We start from the raw sequence: 26,042 nt of genomic DNA, 5'->3' as shown, positions 1-26,042 counted from the left end.
CATATTTATGTATCATAACTGAGCTATGAAACCTAAAGATATGTTTGAAGAAATTTTATTTAAAAATACTCTGTTTCAAGTAGTGTTTTAACATGATTAAAATAAGAGTTTGAATTAGAAAGAAAGGTAGAAGTATATATTGATATGTTTTAAATATTATTTATTGTAGGGAAATTGCCCCCCAGCTGTAGTGCTCAAACTTCAGAAAGTAGTCGAACCAAAGGTAAGTTCTACATTTGTGACACACTGTAAAAAGCCTAAACTTATGCATAAAAGTGTTAATATAAACTTTTAGTAAAGGTATGGATTTCTAGTTCACTCTAATGGAGGATATAGTAATAAACATGTTGGAAAAAAGCTTGCAAGGATAGAAAATCTTAAAGGACATTGGAGTAGTTCATTGTAAACTTTTATTTAGACTATAAATAGCGTACTGAATGAATATATGGTTAAAAATATCACAGCTAATGTACAATGTTAGTGCCATCATATTATGAAATATCTTAAATCTTTTTTATGGTAGTGTGCATAACTACTAATGCAGACCTCTAAATTAATATCCACTACCATCTCAACTGGCCAAATATTATAACAGGGTGGCCACCCACCTGGAATTATCAGGGAATTTTTTTATACTGGAAAAAACCTGGAAAAATCAAGGAATTTTAAAAAAAAGCTGGAATTTTTTTTAATTTCACTAATTTAAATTATTTACTAATTTTCTCAATTTAAATTATTTCGTTCATTATACCCACTTTTTTTAGATGGAAATGTATCTTCAAGCAGTTGAAATATCATCAATTTAGCAATACTTTGCTTGCATCAAAATTTGCTCCATTACAGCTCTGTTAAACTAGAATGCCACATAAAATTCTCCCACTGTTGCTAAACGAATGTAGAAACCTTTGACAGCTATGGACTGTGCAATTTAGGAAAGATTGTGGGAGAGGTTGAAGAAGGGATTAGGATATTAGCTTCTGTTTTTAAATTTTGTCCTTGGGCTGAATCCATTTATGGCTTAAGNCCCAAGCACTACTAGTTAGTGCCATCATATTATGAAATATCTTAAATCTTTTTTGTGGTAGTTTGCATAACTACTAATGCAGACCTCTAAATTAATATCCACTACCATCTCAACTGACCAAATATTATAAAAAATTAGTCTAAAAATGCTTGAAATTCAGAGATTCCAGCCATTTCTTAACATTAAAATTCCTGATTTAATAGGTTGTTTAAAAAATTGTATATGGAGTGTTAAACATGTGTAGGTAATAATTTTCACTAATCTTATTTCAGAAGCCTCTCTCCCTAAGAGATCTAAAGTTGTGGCCAGGAGGAGAAGGACGCCGGATGGTCTTCCAGAAGCATCATCTTTGTTGCCTGGAGCAACAGATGATGGGTGAGCTTTTTTTTAAAAATGATTTATTTTCTTCCATCTTGATTATTGCATGAATCTGCTCTTGCCTTCTTCAAAACAATACAGGTTCCCAAAGCACCCTAGTGATTCCTTTTGTTTGTTTTCTTCCGAATAAGTCTATAACACTTTTTGTTATTGTCCCCTTGAGTATATAAAGCTATTTGTATTTGGCGAAGTATTTTCTTTTCTGGTGTCATTAAGCTCTATATTCAATCAATACTCATCCTAAAGCCACTTTTTTATTCACAACAAAATACCAACAAATCTAGTTGTTGCCCAAGGATAAGAGGCCTGGTAAAATGCCTAGCAGATTTTAATGCCCATTCCCACTTAACGATATAATATGACTTACGAACTACAATTATATTTTGTTTGAAAAACTAATTCATATTATTATTTCTTTTTTAATCTTTTCCACGGGTTATATGTTTTATTATGTAGTAACTAATGATGTCCACTTTCAGGGAGGATAGCGGCAGTACAAGTTGGATGTCCCCCAAAAAGATATCCACTCAAGGTCCTCCTGCATATCTTCTTGCCAATTTGCTTTCAACTCCTGGTACACACCTTGCAAGCTCTCATAATGACACATCACCTGGAGCTATTCATTGCTTCCAAGATGAGCATGGTAATTTTGATTCATTTTCTACAGTTGCGCAAAGTTTAAGAATAACTTTCAGATTTCAATATGGTGCCATCAATGTCTATAAAGAACATAATTTGCTGTGGTATTGGTTTGCTTACAATCCATAGTTTAGAGGTTATTAGCCTAGATTTATTTTTTAATATTCTCCTACAAAATTCCAAATTTCCTTCAAACTGCAATCAGGCTGTTATTGCTCAATGATGATCGATATATACTTAGAAATGCTGCATTTTGATTGCATCGCTGAAAAATGAACTAATAGAGTGTGTATGTGTAAAAAAAAAGAAGAAAGAAAACTTATATGATGTACTTTATATAAGCATAATGTACATCATATAATAAGAATAAATAAAGCAATGATGAATATATGAAATATTTATTAATAAAATATTTTATTGAAGGGAAATTAAAATATGAATTAAAAATACAAATAAAAAGGGTATAAAATTATACACATTATCTGGTTTATGATGCCATCAATGTAGCTTTAGCTAATTCATCTTTTGATAAGTCCCTTTCGTAGAAGAGTTCATTTTTGACTTGATATCATATTATTTTGTTGTTGTAGGAAATTGGTTAACCTATACATTTGATGAAAACAGCACTGGAATTGCTAGGGGTCTAAGTACGGCTGCTGATGTTAAACTTTTGGAGTTCATGATGGATTCTAAATGGTAAATTGTTTCTTTAGTAGAACATCAATAAGTAATTATAGTAGAACCTTGCTAATCTGAACTATTTAATCCAAAATTGCTTTTTCAGTAACTAAAAATTCCAACATTCTGTTTGTGATTAATGTGTCGCAAAATTGTGTTAATGTCCTTAATAATTAATTATGTCCTTCGACTTGAATCTTTCCACCACAAATTGATGGATTCTGAAGGATCAAAATTTCGAATGGAAAGATTGGACATTTAAAAAAAAAAATTGTTTTTCAGAGTCTTTCTGCATTGATTATTGATTTACTTTTATTATTGAATGATCTTCAATAAATAAAAACGAGCGGGAAATTGACCAGTTGCTTATTTAATTTAAGTTATCACTTTATTTAGTTGACATTTATTTCCATGTTTAAATTTAAATGTAATTTTTGTACAATGTAATTTTAAATAATTTTATCTTTGTATTATAATTTAAGTTGGCATTTTATTTTGTTGACGTTTATTTTCATGTTTAAATTCAAATTTTATCTTTATTTTGCAGGGAAACAGCTTCCCACTCATCCTCCAGCTCGCGTTCGACCGTCATTCTAGAGAGTCCTGCCTCTGTCTTGCACTCCAACAAAGGAATGAGTCCAAGAATTTCATCTTTAGACTTTCCTGCACAAGGACCTCATTTAGTGCATTCTATTAGAGGGGGTACCTACAGAATAGATGGAAATGGAGAATACACAAGGACTAGATCCATAAGAGCCCCCACACAAACAAGTAGACACTCGACAACCGTTATTCCTGCTACACTCTCCAATCTCTCCCAAGCAGCCAGCTCTCAGGCTGGGACAGACACAGATGTCGGGTGTGCAGGAATACGCTTCTCTGACATGACAAGAATAAGACCGCCAAAACCCAAGCACTACTATCGTTATTGGGTGCTTCCTTTTAAGTTTATTAAAATACGATTTGATCGTCTTGCTCTGTTGGCCCTGCTGGACAGGTAATAATATTGCTAGTAATCAATGTAAATTATTCTTATAAATCTTTCTTATATTATGAGTGTTAAGAATCCACAACTTCTTATGTTTTTTTGTTTTGTTTTTTAAATAAAAAAAATATGGTATGCAGGGCTCTAACTGGTCGGGGGGGGGGAGAACCTGGAATTGTCTGGAAATTTTATTTTAACTCTAAAAAGCAGGAAAATTGCAATTTTTTACAAAGAAAGAACTAGAATATTCCTGTATCATTCCTGGAAAATAGCCAATCTTAGAATAGTCAATAACAGTAAATGGTTATTGAGATTTGATTTAAATAATTCTAACATCTATTTGAAACATAAAATTACTTTCTAAAGTTCCACCTTTTAGTGAAACTTTTCCAGGTGTCCGATCTCATTCTTTTATATGTTTTTGCTAATAAAATCTAATATTTGATATTACAAATAAAAAAAAACGAAGTTTTCTGGTAAACAAATTTCATGTTGTAGATAGAATATGGTCTGGATTTTCATTGAAATTTACCTGATATACCTGGAAAAGTCACGGAATTGTTTTTTATTTTTAAGACATTGATTATGTTCTTATTCAGCCCCTGAAGCATCTCATAGATTAACAAAACATGTAAAGAGAAAGAAAATTGCAAAATTCTTTTCTTTTTAAACTTTTTTTTTTTTTTAAGTTGTACTCTATTACTGAAATATGCTGATCTAGCTTAGCTTTCATAATTAAGGAGAAATTTTATTTGGCAATAATTTTAAAATTTTAATTCGTAGGTAAATAAAAAGAAATTAGCTTTCGGTTTTTTTTTTCCCCTTCCCATTTTCGGTATGTCTGTTCCTGTAATTTGTTGCGATTAACTTTGTGGTCTTATAACTATCTATGCATAGATTTATTTACAATAAATATTTTTTTTATTATCAATGCCTGTGTAAAACAATTGTTATACATCTGTTAAGCTTTTTTTATTTCCAAAAAAATCTAAAGACAATCCAAATTTTTATTATTATAACTTCATGTGAATATTTACCCAGAACATGGCATTTTGTCATCCACCACGTGATTCTATATGATTGTACACTCTTGTAGTAACAAATAATTAATATACTAATTTACTGTACTCCATAAACCTAACATTTGTTTATGCAGCCAAAAAGGTTATGTATACCCAATTAATGTTAATTTTATTTATAAACTTATGTATAATCATTTCAGGTCTGCAAATTAAAAAAAAAATTTGTATTTTTGCTCATTTTGTTTAATTTATAAACTTAAAGTTGTGAGATAAACTTTTTAATTCTTAATCAGTATCATACGATGAAGAAATTAAATTGTATTGAAAAACAGAACTATCATAAAAATTACTTTTATTTTTTTTAAAAAAAATTTTTTTAATTGTAAAAATTTTCTTTCTGCATCTATTTTTTAATGCAGTCCTCTTTTTCTAAAATAACAAATGCTTTTTTGTTGTTCCTATTTTATCCTTTAATGTTAAATGTTTTCTGCTTTAAATAGATGTGCATTTTTCAAGTAAGTATAGTTAACAAATTCATTTTTTTATTTTTATCTGATTTTAGTTTGACTTTTGCAATATACTTAAGATAGCTTGATTTTTTTTTATTTAGAGTTTGTTATAATATTTAGTGCAGTGTATCCACTTTCAGATTTCAAATCATAAAGCTTAAATTCATGAGCCATTTTATTTTAAGTCATCAAAATATGAGCTATAGTTTATTTAAATATATGTTATTATAGAAAAGATCTTATTTTTTCAGGAACCTTACAGTGACTGAAAATGTGATATCTATAATACTGGCAGTGCTGGTAGCTGCCCTTGGTGCTTTAAGTCTCTCTAGAAATATGTTTGAAGACATGTGGTCTTTTATCTTTTGTTTTATCATCGCTAGTTGTCAATATACTTTGCTCAAGGTACTTTATAAGAATACTTTATTTATGTAGGTTTTTTTTTTTTAATTCTCTAAATGTTTTTTTTTTTTTCAATTAAGAAAACTGATAATATAATTAAAGCAGGGTTGGCAGGTTTTTGACATGTGACAGTTTTTGACAGTTTAATGCATGGTTTNATTATACCCCCTTGTCATGTCAAAAACCACTTTTTGACGTCAAAAACCCAACCCTGAATTAAAGGAATATAATTAAATTAGAAAAAATACTGTTTCAACTCAAATAAAGAATATACAAATTGTAAAAATATCATCAATTAAAGTTATTCTTATAAACTTAAGATTTTTTTGACCAGTTAATTTTTAAATAAATTATCAGGCTGCTCTGATTTGAGCTTCTGTTCTTAAGAATTGACTTATATTATTTTAACAAAATTATATCATTACCTTGACTTTTTAAAAATGTTATTTTTCATGCGTCTTTTTAAATCATTATGCACAGAATATTTGTTGCATGCTATGCAACAAATATTCTGTGTATTCGTGCTCTGTGACGAATATTCGGCATTTGTCCTTACAAACCAAATACAGTATTTGACCAAATAATTCCCCAGCAGAATATCAAAAACAATATTATGTATAATAATATCATTAGATGTGTTGTAAATAACACGACTGTCTGATTATATATTTATGTATTGCACGCCAATGAAATGTAAATGTTTATTGAATTTGTAATAAAATTTTTGTTAAAATATGAAACATAAATTCTTTTGTAATTAAATTGAATTCTAAATTTAAAAGAAATTGATTATATTTAACATGAAATACATGGAATAATTGTGCTGTTATAAATAATTGTGCTGTTTCATAAGGCTGTTATTTTAAAAATTGAATTGTTAATAAAGCTTCTTTTTTTTTTAAGTCTGTAAAAGCATTTTTAGAAACTGAAGTCTATTCTAATAATTGAATAACTTACCAATTAAAACTCATAAGAATACATTAAAAGAGATAAATAAATTTTTTTCGTGATAAAATATTTTACAATTTAATAGCTGATTAAAATTTAATTGCAACATATATTTAATGCTAAGCATGTTCTATAAAAACTAAATTATGAAATATTTTGGTTACAATTAAAATTTATGAATCAATATTGAGCTAAAAATTTATTGTTGTATAACTATTAGTTATCAATAAACTGTGATTAAGTTTTGAATGAAACAACCATCCTTAAAAATCTTCTGAATACTATATAGTTAATCCAAGTTTAATTTATTTATAAACTGTTCACAAGCTGTTTCATTCAGAAGAAATATGGTTTTTTAAACTTAACATAAACATATTCATATCTTGTATTCAATGATTTATAATTGGACGCTTCAAAAATATTTATTTTTTATTTTATTTGCAGAGTGTGCAACCAGATGCAGCTTCTCCTACTCATGTGAGTTTTTCAACTACATCAACTTAAATTGCTGTTTTTCTTTTATAACTGTAAAGAAGCCATTTATTTAAGTTATATTTCTTATTTAATTAGGGATACAACAGAGTGATATTGTACAGTAGACCTGTTTATTTCTGCATTTGTTGTTTGCTTTTGAATATGTTGCAAACAAGTATTGACTACAGATTGACATTACCACCAGTTACACTCTATGGGATCGCTCTCCTCTCCACTGATCTTATCATCAAAGCCAAAGATATAGTTGTCCGTGAGTTTTTTTCCTTCAAATTAATATATTTCGAAAGTAAACATTTAAACTTCAACTGTTAAATTAGTGTTTCTACCATGTCTGAGTGCTTTCAACTTGTAATGATTCAAAATCTTAGTTCTTAATAAAGTTGTGTAAGAGGATATCTAAAGGAACTCTTCATAGCAAATCCCCTTTTACCTGCATAAGTGATCTGAAATTTAGGTGTATAAAAAGGAAGTTCAGGTTAACTTAGAGTAGGGATTGGCAATTTTTTCGAGTGAAAGGCGCCATGCACAGCGGATTGACTAATGAAGGGCTGCACTTATATTTAGTCATATTGGTGGCAAATGTGTTAATTTTTATATAAACAATTCTAAACAAAAACTGTAACTGTAAAAAAAAAAAAAAAACTGTAATGCTCACAGATTGAAAGTGTGAAAAAAAATCATGCATGTTTTAATGAATAATATAAATTTGAATTAAATATTTTAACGAAAGAAAATTTATAGGGTTTTAACCAAAATTATAGCAAAACCATTATGGTACAAAATAAGATTCAATATTCATTTGGTATTTATACTTCAGATATTATTTCTATTTCTTGAATTATTAGAAGTTTCATGAGTTTTAAATAGAAGACATTTTCTTTTTCGTTTTTTTTTTCCTAAAAAAATCGCATAAGCTTCAAAAAAATTTTTCAAAAAGTACAAACAGTGAGCAGTTTAAAAATTCATGTTTTCCTTCACTTTTAAATTTTTCATGCTGCTATAATGTATTAAAATATTAGGATTTTAAATACCGTGTGCAAGTGCATGACATTAAATGCTGAAAAAACTAATAAAAAATAACTTGTATTTACAATGAACTAAGCACAAATAAATTGTATCTAAAAGTGATTATTCGAATGCATAATTAGAAACTCGTGTGTCGTAATAACATCGGAGTTAAAATAACAGTATTGTCAAAAACACTGCAAAAATAATCTTATAGATTTATGTTGAAATCAGCCTGAATAAAGTGCACCAATAAATAATTCTGTAAATGCGTGGTTTAAAATTCCGATGTTGTGATGAAAGTTAAAACTTTTAAAACCATGTGGGAATGCATCGCAAGATCTGCCGAAAAAAATTATTGAAAGATAACTTGGGCTTATGATAAAATAGACAAAAACAAATTGCGCAAGTGATTACTTAAATGTGCAATTTTAATTTTAAACTCGTGTATCGTAATAATATCGTGGTAACAATAGGAGATTTTTAAAATCATGTAAAAAAGTCTGGCAATAACTGCCTTTAGAAAAAGAAAAATAATCAGAAAGTAATTTAGATTTACAATGAAATCGGCATTAATAAAGCACGTCAAAAAGTTATAAATTAGATACACGATTTATAACTTACGAGTAGCAATATCGTAATTAATGTATCAGAATTTAGAAACCACATGGAAATTGGTAGTTATAAATGCCATAAAAAAGCATTCAAAACATCGCTTGGATTTATGAAACTTGCAGGCCACACATCAACAAGAGCATCAAAGTTTAAAATAATTATAACAGGATAACTCAAGATTACACTGTGGAGTAATTCTGCAAAAATTTTTTTGCATTTTGATACTTTAAAGAAAAAAAAATTTGCATTTTAAACTTAATGGTAAACCTAAATTTACTTTTATTTAAATTTTAAAATACTAATAGACAGAATTTCCATGAAACGTTTTTCTTGTGGTATAGTGACCTCAACTTTTTTGCTTTTTAATCATCATCAGTGTTCTCCCTAAGCGTTTTTAGAAAGGCGGCCTTTGACCCTTATAAATGCCTATTTGCCTTTTCGTAAAAATAAGGCGCCATCTCTTAAAAATACTGCATTCTTATTCATGTCCCATTTAATCTTTTATTTGCTGATAGTACTTATAAGTACCAATCACTTTAAACTAATTAATTTAAGTGGTACTTTTAAGTACCTCTTTAATTAATTAGTTCTAACAAATTAAATTTCGCACCGGTGAGATTTTTTTTTCTTGTATATTCTTAACTTATACATATTGCAGCTAAGGAAAAATTATATTTATGAAAAAATTTTCTGTAGTTCATAATGCAGTCGATAAAGGGTTCATAGTTTTAAAAAAAAATTACTCAATGGTAAAATTATCTCTGTGTAGGTAGGTTTAATTCAGATTACTATTACAAATATTTACTTTGTTAGGATTATTCTCAATTGGTTAAATTTAAGTTCCTCTTTTTTGGGGCTGAGGTGGTTATATTAATGAATTTTTATCTGATTTTAAATTTTAAAATTATTTTAGAAATAAGTACCTTTTTTATTAAATGCATCTTTAAATGATCATTTTCTCATAATTTTCAGTTTAAGTTATAGAAAAAAAGCTTTCGAGTTGTTTATTAATTTTTTAAATTTTTTTTTTTAAACAATGTATACGTAGCAATTATCTTTTAGCGTTCCTATAATTATTTTTATAAACTATACATTTTTCTCACATTTTTATGACGAGTGAAAATTACTTTTTGAAATAGACACATAAAATAGTAAAAGAGGATAATTTAAAAATTGTTGATTATCAAATTTAGTTTTATATTACGTAACATTGCACATTTTGATAAATTTTTACAGTGTTAAATGAGTGCCCTTTCCAGAAGGAAGCCCTTTTTCATTCATAGGGAGAACTCTGGTATTGTTACCTATTGCCCAAAATGTACACTAGTGTTATTTTCATTATAGCAAAATTCTGTATATTTGATGTAATGTTTAATGAGTTACAGTACAATAGCAATTAGCTAAAAATGTGAAATATTGTGTTTTATTTTCAATGTTGTAAAATTCTACTTTCGCATAAAATTCACACTTAATATTTTTAAGCAAGATCTTGTTTAATTTTTGTACGGTATAAATAAATAGAAATAATTAATTTGCAACTCTTTTCTAGTTTTTGTGTTATTTTTTCCTGTGATCTTCAGTTTGGGATTATTGCCCCAAGTTAATACATTCCTGATGTACCTGATAGAACAAATTGATATCCATTTTTTTGGTGGAACTGGTAAGCCTTTTCATATATTATTGATATTATATTTAATGTTAATGAGTAAAATGTTTCATCGTTGAGTGTTAAATAATGTTGACATTTTTGTTATTTTTTCAGCCACTACCAGTTTAGTATCTGCTTTGTACTGTTTGATTAGAAGTGTAGCTACTATTGCTGTATTATACGGATTTGCATGTTTTGCTTTAAAAGTAAGTACCAGTGTTATAAAATGTTTTAGAGTTTACTCTTTTGTTAATTTTTGAGACATGATTTTTAAAGTAAAGGGGTTAATTTCAAGAGATAGTGCTTATCTGTCATTTCATCATAGTTATGATGCAAGAATTATTGCTTGAATAAAAAACATTATTCCATCTCACTTTATTTAACCTTTTTTTTCACTCTTTACAAGTTAAATAGACTAAGGTATCAAAGAAATATTAATAAAGTATATAGAATTTCAACTTTGTTCCTACTATTATACAGCATCTTTGATATTTTTGTCACATTTCAAAAAGAAGAAAAAAAGTTTCCTTCACAAAACAATTTGGAAAAGTTAAATAATTGGTCCAAAATTTAACTTTTTAGAACTATTTTTAGTTGCAAAATTTTTTTCTAAAGCATCTCCTGTTATTGTCAGTATTAGAGCAATTAGTTTTCTGAAGGAAGTCATTCTCTCTGACTGATTTTCTAAGGCTTTCTTCAACAGCAGGGAAAGAAAATAAGTAACAAAAAATTTACTAGGACTATTTTCAATCCAGGTAAAAATTTTGAGGTGTAATACTCATATGTAAACTATGTATCGAGATATGTATTGTCTTTCTCTGGTATGCACTAACATTTTAAATTTAGAAATTGCACTTTTGTGTGCTCTATAAAATTAAATACATTTTAATAAACTGAACATTCAAATTTAATCTGGGAAATTATCCTAAAATACATTTCATATCCATGTATTCTTATTTTAAAGTTCTAGTTTTAGATTTATTTGTATTTGGAGGAGAAAATCTATGTATGTATCTATGTATGCTTTTGTTATGGCATGATTTAGTTTGTCATTGAAAAGTATCAGACTTTTTATATCCAATTGCGAAAAAAACTTTTGATGAATATTTTGTTGAGAGTTAGTTTGCAATGCACCTTAAAAGAAAACAAAAGGGAAAAAAATTTATGTTAAATTACTATTTAATAATGTTGGATTTAATTTTATAATTTTTGAAAAGAATAATTTATTATCAAATGAATGCAAAAGCCTTGAAGTCTATTAAAAAATTAGTGCAGCCCTATTAGTTAAAAAAAGAATACATGAAAGTATTTTTAATTTAAAACGATATAGGATATTAAAAAGTTAATATGGTTCTCCTTTTCGAAAATTGGGAAATTTTTTTCAATGATAAACAAAAATGCATTAATTGATGAATATTATTTATTGTATTTAGGTAATTTTTAAAATAGTTATGTAAATTATTAGTTTTGAAATATTTATAAACATTACTGCATATATTAACAAATAACCTTTTACTGATGCTACAAAAGTTAAAATTCTTTAAAAATTTAGAGTTATCTGCCTTGCTTTAGCCGTATTGCTTCTTAACAATTTTCTGAAAAAGTGTTTCTGGCATCTTTTTTTTTTTCTTTTTAATAATAAATAAGGGTTTTGTTTTTAAAATTTTGTTAAGGAGGCATACAAATCAGTAATTTTTTTAATGCCTCCTGTAATGGATATTGATTATTTAGGAAATAATGTTGTGAAATTATTTAATTTATTCATTTATTTTTGCAGGAGCCAAATAATCCATCTCAAAACATAATGTTTTCTATTTATTGTGGTCTTCTAGTATCTTTAAGTTATCACCTGAGCCGTAATGCAAGTGATCCTACTGTTTTGTGGTAATTACACTTAATCTTGGTTTCATTCATTACATTTAATCTAAAAAGAACTAATGTTATGCGAGACCCGAAAACAGAGAATTTCTTGAAAAACAGATGTAAAACGTTACTCTGGGCATTTCTGACCCTCCAACTCAAAGGCTCTACCTTACTTATTGGTCTCTTAAATTTCCATATATGGGCAAGCTGTTTAACCATCCTGAGTCTAATATCAGAAGAAATTTTAACCTGTTCAGGACCTGTATATACAAGATGTAGGCATATGATTCTTCCACAATTTTACGAATTCTGCGAATCTCAAGATTGTCATTTCTACAAATCAATAGTTTATAGAACAAAAAAATTTTCTCCGAGATCTAGAATTTAAATTTCGTTATTTATGCAAAATCTCGTTAACAAGACATTTATTCCGCCATTACCAAAACTTTTTTTTTTTTGATCTTCTTAAGTTCTCACTCACACACTATAACAACTTTTTTTAATCAGATTTGTTTGAGACAGATGTTAGATAAATAAATGCTAATGAGTTTGTATTTTGATTGATTGTAAAATAAAATATAAAAAAAAGTAAAGTTTCGATCTTCGTTAGTCCTGTCTAAGATGACAATCTCATGCATTCAACTTTCGTCGGTAACATCATGGTCTGTGGGGCTCTGCCAGTTTATTTTCATTTGCTGTTGGTTGTTCATGTGTGAATCATGTCATCATCCCTTATCTCTGAAATAAGAGTATTTAAGTTCAAGCAGATTATTTTGTATTCTTTCTTTTTGTTGCTGATTCGTCACTCTGTTTATTAGAGTATGTTATGTTTGTCTATCAGTTTAATATGCTTATAAAATAAATCATTTACTATTGAAACTTTGATCTTTATTTGTCTTGTTCACGTACAAATGCTATGATATTCTTGGGACAATCTCGGCTAACGCAACTCTGGATAAATTTTAACAACGCTAGACTGAGAAAAAAAAATCCTTATTCACTTCAGCTAGAATTAATGAACTACTAAAGCAAACACAAAAGTATGAAATTTATAATCTGAGGAGTAAATCTGAAATGGCAAACATTAAAAAGATCATTCACTAGAAAAGCTTTTTTTTTTTCTTCTTATCATTTTTTAAAACTATGTTTCAACGAGTTGTTTTGTTGCAAATTCCGTTTTATGCGGAAAATTTGAGATCGCGCACCTGAGTATTGACTATTTGACACGATAAATTCTTTTTTTTTTCCTATCAATTAGTTGGCAGTATTCAATATTTATTTTCACTGATTTTTAAAATTCTTGATATTTTTAATGCAATATTATATGTTATAAAGCACGAATCTTGTAACGCACCCCTTTTTGACCCCTTTTCGACGTATCCATTTCGTGCAATTTCTTTGGAATTACTCTTGGTCTAGTCATTAAGCCTTTTTTAATTATATATATATTCTTTTATGTATGCATGAAAATGACAGTGTTTTATTTTTCTCTTTGTGCAAAAAGATCAAAAAATTAAGAATTAAAAAGAAAATTCAGGTAATTTCTTTTTCCAGCAATCCCATGTCTCGTGATTCTCTCTTCACAGTATCATACTTGAGACATATGTTCCTCACACCCCATCTCCCTATATAAATAATGAAAATCAGTCATTAAACTGAACATGAAATTTGCATTGTAATTATTAGTTTTATTGTATTTGTATGATTCTGCTGAATATGTATCAACATTAATATACAAATGTATTTCAATTTGTGACCCTAATTTACAACTCTAAATGCATTTTGATTATATAATTAGGTCCTTAATAAAGTGCCATTTGTGGTCAGAGGATGCTCCGAAGAAAAGTAAAGAAGATAATGGGACTGAGTTAGTAGACCCCTTACCCTTGAAATTGCAGAATACTGTGGTAAGAATTCTTTTTTTTTTTTTTTGTGGAATAATAACATTTTTTTAAATTTCCTTCAATCTTTTATTTAGTTCTGAGTTATTATTTCTTTTCCAATCCTTTCAAAAAGTATTAACGTTCAATGGATCGTCTCTATATAATTATTGCAAACAAACAAGCAAAAAACTTATTTTTCGTACAATTTCATTTTTCTTTATCATTTTTATTGCAATATTATATTAACAGTATGTTTATTGCAGTTAATTCGATTGCGCTCAGATGCCATCCTGTGCGTTTTTATTGCGGTACTTGTGTTTGCCATTCATGTCAGCACTGTCTTCACTGTTTTCCAGGTAATAAATTGGAATTAATTGGACTTAAAAAGTATTGCTTTTAAAATATTTTTATTACATCTACCTGATTTCCTTCTTTCCAGCCATACTTTCAAATGGTCCTTCACATTGCTGTAACTATTTGGGGATTCTTACTTCATTATATCATTCCACAAATGAGGAAGCAATTGCCTTGGCTCTGTTTCTCTCATCCTTTGTTAAAAGCCAATGAATATGACATTTATGAAGTTCAAGGTGAGTTTCAAACCTTTATATATTTTCTCCTAATTATATATATTCTTCTTATATATTTGCACTTCAATTTGTTAGATTGCTCATCATAGTTGGCCAGACAGCCCAATGTGGGCTAATGCTTTCTTCTGAAGATTTCTCCATAATGACTTACGATTTATCTTTCCCCTCCAATTCTTTTCATTAATTGCTAGAAAATCAAGACTCCATCGAATCAGCCCATCCCGACCGTGGCCTTCACCGCTTTCTGGTTCTAGTGTGTCTAAAAAGCAATATCTTTTTTATTGTATTGTCATCATCCAATTCATTCTACTTTTTTTTATGTCTTTAATAATATGTTGTTTATAAATTTGTAAAGATCAAAGTTAAATCTACTTCTCCAGTTATTATTTTCATTTTTACCACCAAGTATACTCCGCAAAATATTTCTCTCAAATATTGCGATATAATTTCCGATTCGAAAAATCTGCACCCTGATGTGCAGAAGTTTTAAAAAATCAAGGCTGATTGTGCTCCGGAAAAATCCAGATTTCTGGATTTTTCGCTAACCGTGATCCGGAAGTTTCCGGAGATCGAAGGACGAGACGTTTCAAAAAATCATTGATCACAAAAGTTTCCGGAAATCAAATTTTGAAAGGTGGAACTTAAAAACACAGTTTNCGTAAAATTTACTATCATGGAAATTCAGCTTTTTTGCGTTTTGGCTAATCTCATCCCTGTATTATAATCATTAACTCAAGAAAGAAAGATTGTAAATTTTATTTAAAAACATTAGAACTAGAACTTATACATGGCATCTCTTTCATTTGTAAACATTTTTTTCTGGTAGAATAATAAATGTGATTAAAGATAAAAGTGAACTTAAACATAATTATTAATTTAAATTACATTGCATATAATTTATTTAGAATTTCATGCTTTTAAAATATCAATGATTTAAATTTATAAAGAAATTGATTTTTTGAAATGCGTCATTAATGATTTACTCAAGAAATTTTCAGGATATTTTAGTTGGGCTCACAATCACCCCTGTATATGATAGGTGTGGCGAAAAATCCCATTTGAGTCTATATAGAGTCCAGCCGGTGAATGCAGACACATGTAATCTTGCGTTCCCAAGTCAAATTCTTCATGGTTCCATCAAAATTTTTGATGGTTTATGTTGGTTTCAGTGTGATTCATGATGGTCCAACATCATTTGATCATCACCATCATCCAACATTTTCCATTGCGTTAATGGTATTTTATATGTAAACAAACTTCCACCGTTCCATGATGGAAAATGCTTTTAATATTATGATGGTTAACCTTCAAGATAAGTTTGATTCTCATGAGCCAATAATCCATGACAGTCCGTGATTTTTCAAACTATACCTTTCCTTGATGAATTCTTGATGCTTCTAGGAAATATACTATCTAAGCACCTTAGTTTTTTTTTCTTTTTTTTTGTTGGCCCATCATAAATGCTTTTAATATTATGATAGTTAACCATCAAGATAAGTTTGATTCCCATGAGCCAATAATCCATGACAGTCCGTGATTTTTCAAACTATACCTTTCCTTGATGAATTCTTGATGCTTCTCGGAAATATACTATCTAAGCAACTTAGTTTTTTTTTTTTGTTGGCCCATCATAAATGCTTTTAATATTATGATGGTTAACCATCAAGATAAGTTTGATTCCCATGAGCCAATAATCCATGACAGTCCGTGATTTTTCAAACTATACCTTTCCTTGATAAATTCTTTATGTTTCTCGGAAATATACTATCGAAGCAACTTAGTTTTTTTTTTCTTGTTGGTCCATCATAAATCAGTCCAAATTCTTACTTTGGTGGTTCATGATCGTTCCAACATTTGGTGAAACTATGATGAAAATTTCTGATGGTTCAACAGGAATAAACCATGAAAACAAGTTGCTATTCATATGTTGGACCATCCTAAAGCAGTCTGAATTCCTACATTGGTTACATATGTTGGTTACCATCAACAGAAAAAAATTGGTTCCTGATGGAATTATTGATGGTTACCGTCAATGTTATGTTGGCCCATCAATGAAAAACCATCAAGTATTTTGACTTCAGCTATCTTGATAAAACATTACCTTTTTGTTCAGGAACACAGTTCAACGTTTTGCCTTGATATCAACTTCAATATATGGTAGCATCTCGCTGTAACCTTGCTGTCAATGATTTTACCTTTTTCCAGATACAAATCGTGATCCTTCTGTTAGTCAAATCACTGTTCATCATTGTTTCCCTATCGCCAGGCTTATTTCTTCTGCAGTTTTGTAGTGTATCTTCTGCAATTTTAAAAATTGAATTTGGCTGGTCTGATATACTTTTATTTCTAATAAGAAATAATTCAATTGAATTATACTTATGAACCAAAAATAAGTGTTAAAAATGCATTTAGTTTTGCTATCTTAACATTCTATTTATCTTGTTATGTAGTTTCAAAAACGAGGTTAATTTTGTTAGATTTTGTTGTCAGAAATTTTTTTATTATTATTATTTATTTTATTTAATTTAAATTGCTGTCTTCCATTGCAGATGCTGCAAAGCTGATGTGGTTTGAGAAAGTACAAGTATGGATGTGGTTCATAGAGAAAAATGCTCTCTATCCTTTACTTTTTCTGAGTGCCTTGACTATAGATTCATCTATCATCATTGCTAAATTTGGAATTTAGTTAGTATATATTTAAATTTACAAGTTTAAGGTAATGTTAGGGTATCTAATTCATACGCAAAGCTCCAACAGAGTCAGGAAAACCTATAATTAAATTTTAGTTTGATGGTAAAACAAACCTGTTCCATTTTTGGGCAAAATCCTGTGAACATTAAATTAACCTATCTTAAATTTCTTAGTATTAACAAGTAACCATTGAGATTTAAAGCAAATAAATCTTGCATCTTTTACCAAAGTTTGATTTTGATGTCAAATGCTGGCTTTTGATGTGACAACAGTCAAAAACTGAGCTATGAAACCAACTGTTTCAGGACTCCAACAGGTCAGAGAGAACAGGGAAGACCTGGAATTGTCCGGGAATTTTTTTTAAACTCTAAAAAGCTGGGAGTTGTCGGGGGAAAATGTAATTTTTTACAGAGAACCTGGAAAACTCATAATACCAAGAAAATAACCAGTCTGATTTGTCAGTACCAGTAATAAGTTATTCAGATTTGAGTTAAATAATTCTAACATCATTGCAATTATTTTGTAAAATTCCACTTTTTAGTGAAACTTTTCCATGTTTCTATTTTTATTCTATTATATGTTTTTGCTCACAAAATCTAATATTTGACAATACAAATAAAAAAACCAAAGTTTTCTTATGAAAAATTGCATGGTATAGATAAAATATGATATGGATTTTCATTCAAATTTATCTAATATACCTGGAAAAGTCAGAATTTTTTTTCTTCTGAAATTGAGTAGGGACTTACTTCTAAACTGTCAAAAACCTGAAATGCTAGTCAATTAGTTGCTGTATCATAATAAATGTTAAGTTTTTAATAGTATATACAATATAGATATATATTTATATATATAGGCTAATATATAACCAATATGTATATATAATTGAAAATATTATATTAAAATAGAAATTATAATTTTGAGCAGAAGAAATGTTTTTATCTTTTATTGTTTTATTTTATTTCATAGCTCTCTTTTTCTCATAGAAGTTTTATATAGACTCATTGAAATCTTAACATAGTACAATTTAAATTTAGTTTTTTAATATTTGAGTTAAACTTTATTTCATTGTTGTAATTTTCAGTTTTTTTTTTCCTTTCAATCTTTAAAGTTATATTTACATTAAATTAAAAAATATAGTTTGGATTTAAATTTTTATATTTATAATAAATGATTTCTAACCATTTCCACTTCTCCTAATTCAATTTAAATGTTCATATTACCTGGGGGTTTTTTTATATATGAGCAATGATGGTATTAGTTTGCTGGAAAATATTTTTTATATTTTTTTATCATTGAGACAGTTTTTTTCTCTTTTTTTTCAGTGGTGGTTCTTTAGTTGTGGTAGTGTGCAGTTTCAAGTGCCTGCGCAGTGCCTTTTGTAACTCTTCTCGATTCTATTTAGTCCTCATATTTATGACCCTCTTCTTTCAATTTGACTTCCATGGAAGCAAGGAACCTTTTTTAGTCAACTTTTTTGTTTCTTCAATTGTATTCACAAAGGTATTCTTTTTTAATTTTTTATAAAATATAAAAATGTTATAGTAATTTATGATAATTAAAATTTATCCTAATTATTTGCATACTAACTTTTTTATTGATATACTTTAATTGAAGTTCAATGCAATTTTTAGTTTTTCTACTTGTATTTTTTTGTTTCAATATTATTTTAAAATTGTAACTTTTTTAGATTTAAGATATTTATTTGCCAGACAATGTAATTGATGCTAATTTTTTAGTACATTTTGCGTTTTGGCAAAAACTTATTATTCTATCTTTACTTTCCATAAATAGAATTTATTCCCATTGTGATTAAGTTTTATTAGTTTTCGAGTCATAATAAGAAAACTAAAATTTTATTTACTTAAATTAACTTAATTATTACTTAAATTAAAATGGATATGAGGTTGTTATGTTGTGAGGATATTCATCAATTATTTCACTAATTTTGTCAATTTATAAGTCAGGAAACTGTCTAACAGAATAGTGGATAATAGCAGTGCAATTAATTAATAAAAACATGACTGATTAATGAAAAGATAACTACACCAAATGCAAGTACTATTCAATTCCTGTACAGTGTTTTCAAAGGAAACTAAAACTAGGTTCTGTGACATATACTTATATTTTACAGAATCTAAGTATATTTACAAAACTTCTGTAAATATACTTATAAATTAAGTAATACCTGATAATTTGTTAAGAAATATTTTGAAAATTCTTCACTTATAAACAGTTTAATTTTTCTCGATTTTTATAAAAAATTATTTACTTGCTCTTTTTTTTTCTTTCCTAGTGTAATTGTAAAATGCTTGATATAATTTTTTCTTTCAGTGTTATGAGTTTCTTCTAAAAGTAAGATTCATTATAATCTACATAGCACCTTGGCAGATTACATGGGGATCTGCTTTCCATGCATTTGCTCAGCCATTCAGTGTGCCTCGTATCCTTAATGTTTCATTCTTTCTTTTGTTTTAATTTTCCATAAAATTATTAATGCATTATGTGACAAGAAAAAAAAATGAGTGCAGCAAGATTATGCTTTATGTAAGTGGCATAAAATAATACGTTACTAGGATTTCTTCTGTGGGTCACAATTCTTTTTGAATTAAATAAGCCTTAGTTTGTTATTACTCAATTTATCTTCATCTTTTATTTTCTTGTATGAATTATAGTATGTGTGCTATACTGCCATTAATTAAAAAAATCAATGTAAGAGATAAAAATTCAAAATTGAAATTTTTATACATAGGCATTTTTGTATAAAAGAAGCTTGGAGGAAAAAAAAAATTTCCAAAAATTAATTTTGTTTTATCAGTTTTCTGAAATTTTATTTTAGCATTCATGATATAAGCTATTGAAAGAAAATAGTTATCAAGCCGCTTTACTCCAAACCTATCATGAAGCACTTACACTGTTATTTCAATTGCATGGCAGAATAAAACTAAATTAATGGTCGTCACAGGGCGAGCTTAAGCACAAGCTTAAAATCCAATGTTACCATTCGTATTTGCACGTTTTTAAAGTCCAATATTGCGATTTGTATTCACGTGTTTATAATATTGAATATTGATTTTTGTATTTATATTCGATTTAAAAGCTACACATTTGAAAAATCATGCATCACGATTTGTAATCACGCACTTTTAAAAATGAATATCGTAATTCATATTCACGTTTTTAAAGTCCAATATTGCAATTTGTATTCACTTGTTTATAATATTGAATATCGATTTTTGTATTTATATTCTATTTAAAAGCTACACATTTGAAGAATCGTGCATCACGATTTGTAATCACGCACTTTTAAAAATGAATATCGTGATTCATATTCACGTAATTTTAAAATCCAATGTCGCAAATCATATTTTCGATTTTAAAATCCAATATTCGATTTATATTCATGCATTATTAAAATCTAGTTCTGCAGTTTATATTCACTTGATTTTTAATCGAATAGCACAATTCTTGCAACAACTAAGATTTCCCTTAAATTAGATATTTTAAGTGTGTGTTATTCGTTAAATATATTAATTATAAATCTTATTTTAAATAAATTTGTTCAATATGAAACACATATTGTCTCAAATTTGATATCTTAATATCGATTTCTTGCACTTTAAAGTTTCTTAATTTTTCACTTTGTGCCACAGTCTCTCAAAACATTCAATTTTAGAAAAAGTGGTCATATATTTTAAATATCAATCGTTATTGATATGCTACAACTGACTGGTACTGAAATTTCCTAGTTTTACCCTGTAATGCGTGCTGTAAAATTTATCGTTGAAATGGCAGAAAAAAAGATTCATTTATTTATACAAACACTCTTTTGCAACTTTTTTAAAAACAAATTTGCATTGTTTTGAATGATCACATCAAAATTCATCCAGAATCACATTAAAATTCATCCATTGTTATGAAGGTCAGGTATAACACAAACCTGCAAATTTTAGTTATCATTTTAATTAAAATAAAAATTATTTAAAATTTATTTTATATAATCCCCACAATTGTATTGTTAATATTTCAACATATTCGTCTATTTTTCAAATGATATAAATAATTGCCACTAATATATTAATTTCTTTAGAAAAAACATAAAAAAATTTGTGTATAGTTAATCAAATTTATTATTTCAATATGTAAAATGCTCAAATGTATCGTTTATAATACTGTTGAATACTTTTAGAGATATTGACTAAGTGATAATTGTATACATGTGCAAAAATTGTGATTTCAAATGGTTGCAACTATGAAGCTGCATCTCTACTATTTTTGCAATAATTTTTCTTTAATTGTAATAAGATTCTGCAATGTTGTTTATACAAGCAGCCATTTCATCTGTTTTATCAACACCTTTAAGTCCAATTTTAGGCAGTGCAATATTTTTCACATCTTATGTGCGGCCCATAAAGTTTTGGGAGAGAGATTACAAGTAAGTATAAGATACTGCACAGGGAGAATTAAAAAACTAATTTTTATAAAGAAAATAACTTCCAACAGCCCAGCATTGCTCTGTCCATTGCCCATGGGCTGGGAACTGAAATTCAGAAACTATAAATAAATAGTTTCAAAAGGTTTATTCAGTGTTATAAAATTTCAGACATTAAAAAGTATTCAAATTTAACTTTTGCATTTTTAATTTCATTTTTTGTATTTATTTATTCATTTCTCAAAAATGGGTTACCATAAATTTAAAAACTTGTTTTATATATTTAGCACCATAAAGAGAAAAAGAATAAATAGAAAAGAGAGAAAAACAAAGAAAATTAATAAGTTTTATTTTATTTTTCTTCTCTTTCATTATTCTTTATTATATTGTTTTTCATATTTTTTCAATATTTTTAACTTATATATATCTAACGGTGGCAGTCGTTCGAGCAGAACAAACAGGCACAGGATTTCAAAAAGAAGGAATTAATTTTATTTACTCATCATAATTAGAAAATGAATATCTAAGTGACATATATCGTTGTGCCCCTCAATAAAAGTTAAGGAATAAGGGAAATCTTAGTAATTATAATTGATCTGTTAAATAGGTAGAGTGAAATTTAGCTTTCTCAGGCTTAATTACAGGGATTAACGTTAAAATTTTAATTAATGCATACTTGAACTAAAAATAGATTAAAAGACAGGTGTGAATATTAAAGTGTGAGAGAGAGCGTTTCATTTTGAATAATAAATTAAGAAAAAGATTTTCAAAAAAGGAATAACATAAAGAGATTAGTTGAAGCTTTTTATGTTACATATAATAAACATTTACATTTTACAGAAGTTTTACTGTATTAAGATATGCTGACAACACCTGGTTTTTTTAGGTTGCCATGCTATTTCAGTATTACTTATTTTTCAATAACTAAATTGCTTATTTATTTTATTTGTTAACTAATGAGTTAAATCTTTTGGTAGCAGAAACCCTCCAGCACAACAGCGAACACTGACGATTATTCTTCAACTAAATTTTATTTTTAAGAAGCGAAGTAGCTATTTAGGGGGAGAATTACTGAAACTAATTTATGAAACATTTCAAAAGTTGTTTATAATAAAAAAATGAACTAAGAGAATACCACAAAAAAAACAGAAACAAAGAATATTTCATCTGTTTCTTTTGTAACAGACTTAAATGCTATATTCCATTTTTTAATATAATTGCATCAAATTCAATTTGAATTTCAACATTAAATTTTTATGTATAATTTTTAAAGACCTTATATTTTTGAATTTTGCTATGTGTATGTTAAATCACAATGAATTTTTACACTGTCTGCATTGAGGACGCAAAATCTATGCAGGTAGTGCTGCAGATTGACTTCGTAAATTTTACTGCCGGGTTAAACCTATTAGGTTTTTTTAAACATAACTTGTTGCAATTATATGAATTATAACTGAAAAAAATTTATTTTTCAGTACAAAAAGAGTTGATCATTCAAACACCAGACTGTCATCACAACTGGAATGTAATCCTGGTAATCATTTTGTTCTCACCTTGCCAATAAAATAATTATGAATTTCTAAATAATTATGAATATTTTCTCTATACTTTTTATAATTATGAATTTCTAATGTTTTAAAGCTACGATTACATTATTATTTTAGGAGCTGATGACAACAACCTGAATTCTATATTTTATGAACACCTAACTCGCTCTCTTCAGCATTCGTTGTACGGTGACATTGCCCTTGGAAGGTGGGGCTCAGTGGAGCAAGGAGATTGTTTCGTTTTGGCATCTTATAACCTAAACTGTTTGGTTCATGTCATTGAATTGGGGAATGGATTAGTAACATTTCAAGTCAGAGGCTTAGAGTTCAGAGGTAAAAAAAAATTTCTATCCAAACATTTTTGTAAGACATTTTTTACATTACTTTATAATGCCATACTTTTTTGTGGCTACAGTTAGTAAAACTACTGTAGTCTCTACACAGGGTGCGTAGCGTTTGTAAAAAGTACTTAAAGGTGCTTTTTTGGGGATTTCGTTTTTAAAAGCTTTTAAAGGTGCTTTTTTCAGCTGGTGTTTTTAAAAAGTGCTTTTTTTTCCACAAATAATTTTTTTTTCTTCAGTGATATCTGGTGGATCCCATGCAGTTCACGAAAAATGGAGTGTTTGCTACGTAATCATTCACGCGGACTTCATGTCGTACCCACGTTATTACTTGCGCATGCGCGCACACTCAAAACTGAAACCCGAGTGCTCCAATTCGGATAGAGTCAGATCCTTATTAAATGTTTTTCTTTTTAATTTATTTTAATTTTATTCTTGTTTATTTTATTTTACTTCAAACACTTTTTTGACATAGGGGGTAAGGTTACTTTTGTTCTGAGTTCAGGGTCAAGTTGAATTCACTCGGTGATGTGGGAAAGTACTGATTGTTTTGATTTATGTCCGTTTCTTTTTGGGGGGGTTTTAACGCTAAAGCTCTTTATAAAAAGTTTGTTTTTCAATAATATCATTGATTGAATATGAATTTTTTGAGTGCTTGAAAATTTTTGTAAAGTGTTTGAAAAGTTTTTAAAAAGTGCTTATTTTTGATTCAAAGATTTGGCTACGCACCCTGTCTACATTTTTCTTAGTTTGTAATGTACTTTTTAAAGAAAACAAAAGTAGTGTGATTCTTAGCAACATAATTCACCCGCAACTAATATTCTGAATCTGATTGGTGCAAGTATTACGTGGTTGCACCAGAGAAATATACTTGCTCACATCTCTCAATCTATAGTATTTCTTAGAGGAAATTAAAGTGACATTTAACAATATCACTAATATTTGATAATTTTCTAGCTTTATTTTAATTTAATTTTACAGATCAAGAAAGCCAGAATAAGGCATAAAATTGAAATATTTATCTTTAAAGTTCTTATGTGGAAATTGATGGATGCCCGGTGGTAGTATGTCCCCTTCTCATGCCACGGGTTCTATTCTCGAGCCGAGCAATGTTGACTTTGACATTCAGTGGGTCGATAGAATGAGTACCAAGGATACTTGGGCACTGAACAGTGGGGGATCTGAGTTCGGCTGACCACCAATCTGAAACATCTGCTCGTGCACCCCCAGAGCCCAAGGTCAGGAAAACTGAGATGGGTTGCCGTGCCACTGAGTTTAGTTTTTTAGCAAATTGATGACCTTCTGCAAATTCCATGCTTTTAAATATAAGTAGTGACTGTGTTTCGAAAATATTTTGTAAATCGTTATATTTAAGAAATAGTTGTTAACTTAATTTGCAATAAAGTGATTGTACCGTATACAACCTTTTCCAGTATCCAGAAAATCAGAAAAAATTTTGCTTGTTGTTCCCTCTATTTTGAACTAGAACGATTGAGGCAAGGCGCAGAAATTCCAGTCATCCTTAATGTAGAAGTTTTAGTGACAGAGGTTTAGTGTCGTGTTTCTTTCTTAACCTTGAAAATCTTTAAATTGAAGGGGGAAGGGACAATTTCTTTTTTTTTCTCCTGTGTATTGGAAAGAATCAGTGGTTCAATGATTAGATGCTATCAATCAAACTTAAAGAAGTGGCATGCTGATTTTGTTTTTTGTTTGATTTCCATGCCTATTAGTGAACTCAAGGTTATAGGGAAATAACAAGAAAATTTTCATTCTTTGCAATATAAATATTGAAGTGAAAATGCAAATTTTTAAAAAGACTGGCTAAAAAACACTATTTTTTGTATTTATTTATTTATTTAAAGTAGAAATGTATTTAAGCTGTATTGAATCAATTTTCAGCTATTTAGAGAACTAAGAAATTCAGACTTTTAGGACAGCGATGGCCCCAAGCATTCTGAATAATTGGTTCTCTTTTGTATGTAACTACAGAAAAATATAAATTTTCTAACCACTGATATTTTTACTTGGTGTCTATGACTGATGAGAATCTCTCATTCAAATCCCTCTTGATGGTTCTGCTACAGATTGCTTTTCTTTGGATTAAAAAAAAAATTTATAAAATTAAATTTTAGAAAAATATGTCAATAACATGATTTGAAATTAGTATAAGAACTTTATCTTATATATGTATCAAGACAGAAATTCATCTAAAACTAGAGTTTGAAATTAAAGGTCATGGGATCATGTTTTCAGTAGTAGACACCCTGTATATGTATCAAATAGCTTTCTTTAGATATATACAGCAGACGTGCCAACCTAGCAAAATTAACATTCAGGAGTTTCCCTA

At 28.3% G+C, this 26,042-nt stretch overlaps 1 protein-coding gene across 1 annotated transcript in view; it reads left to right on the top strand.

Moving 5' to 3' along the window:
• Positions 1 to 26,042, top strand: part of LOC107454264 (pecanex) — a 68,297-nt gene that overhangs the window by 24,862 nt on the left and 17,393 nt on the right. The window contains exons 9-28 of the mRNA XM_043046806.2: positions 170 to 223; positions 1,297 to 1,399; positions 1,882 to 2,045; positions 2,632 to 2,737; positions 3,267 to 3,716; positions 5,487 to 5,640; positions 7,030 to 7,062; positions 7,156 to 7,330; positions 10,250 to 10,360; positions 10,463 to 10,554; positions 12,126 to 12,232; positions 14,010 to 14,118; positions 14,358 to 14,450; positions 14,534 to 14,684; positions 17,234 to 17,369; positions 18,701 to 18,878; positions 19,710 to 19,818; positions 21,681 to 21,810; positions 23,283 to 23,341; positions 23,472 to 23,687. Of these exons, the coding sequence (XP_042902740.1) occupies positions 170 to 223; positions 1,297 to 1,399; positions 1,882 to 2,045; positions 2,632 to 2,737; positions 3,267 to 3,716; positions 5,487 to 5,640; positions 7,030 to 7,062; positions 7,156 to 7,330; positions 10,250 to 10,360; positions 10,463 to 10,554; positions 12,126 to 12,232; positions 14,010 to 14,118; positions 14,358 to 14,450; positions 14,534 to 14,684; positions 17,234 to 17,369; positions 18,701 to 18,878; positions 19,710 to 19,818; positions 21,681 to 21,810; positions 23,283 to 23,341; positions 23,472 to 23,687 (2,730 nt within the window). The remainder of the gene's footprint in view (positions 1 to 169; positions 224 to 1,296; positions 1,400 to 1,881; positions 2,046 to 2,631; positions 2,738 to 3,266; positions 3,717 to 5,486; positions 5,641 to 7,029; positions 7,063 to 7,155; positions 7,331 to 10,249; positions 10,361 to 10,462; positions 10,555 to 12,125; positions 12,233 to 14,009; positions 14,119 to 14,357; positions 14,451 to 14,533; positions 14,685 to 17,233; positions 17,370 to 18,700; positions 18,879 to 19,709; positions 19,819 to 21,680; positions 21,811 to 23,282; positions 23,342 to 23,471; positions 23,688 to 26,042) is intronic.

This window comes from Parasteatoda tepidariorum, chromosome 10, assembly GCF_043381705.1.
Source record: "Parasteatoda tepidariorum isolate YZ-2023 chromosome 10, CAS_Ptep_4.0, whole genome shotgun sequence".
Lineage (NCBI taxonomy): Eukaryota > Metazoa > Arthropoda > Arachnida > Araneae > Theridiidae > Parasteatoda > Parasteatoda tepidariorum.
This window is presented reverse-complemented; position numbering and strand designations above follow the sequence as displayed.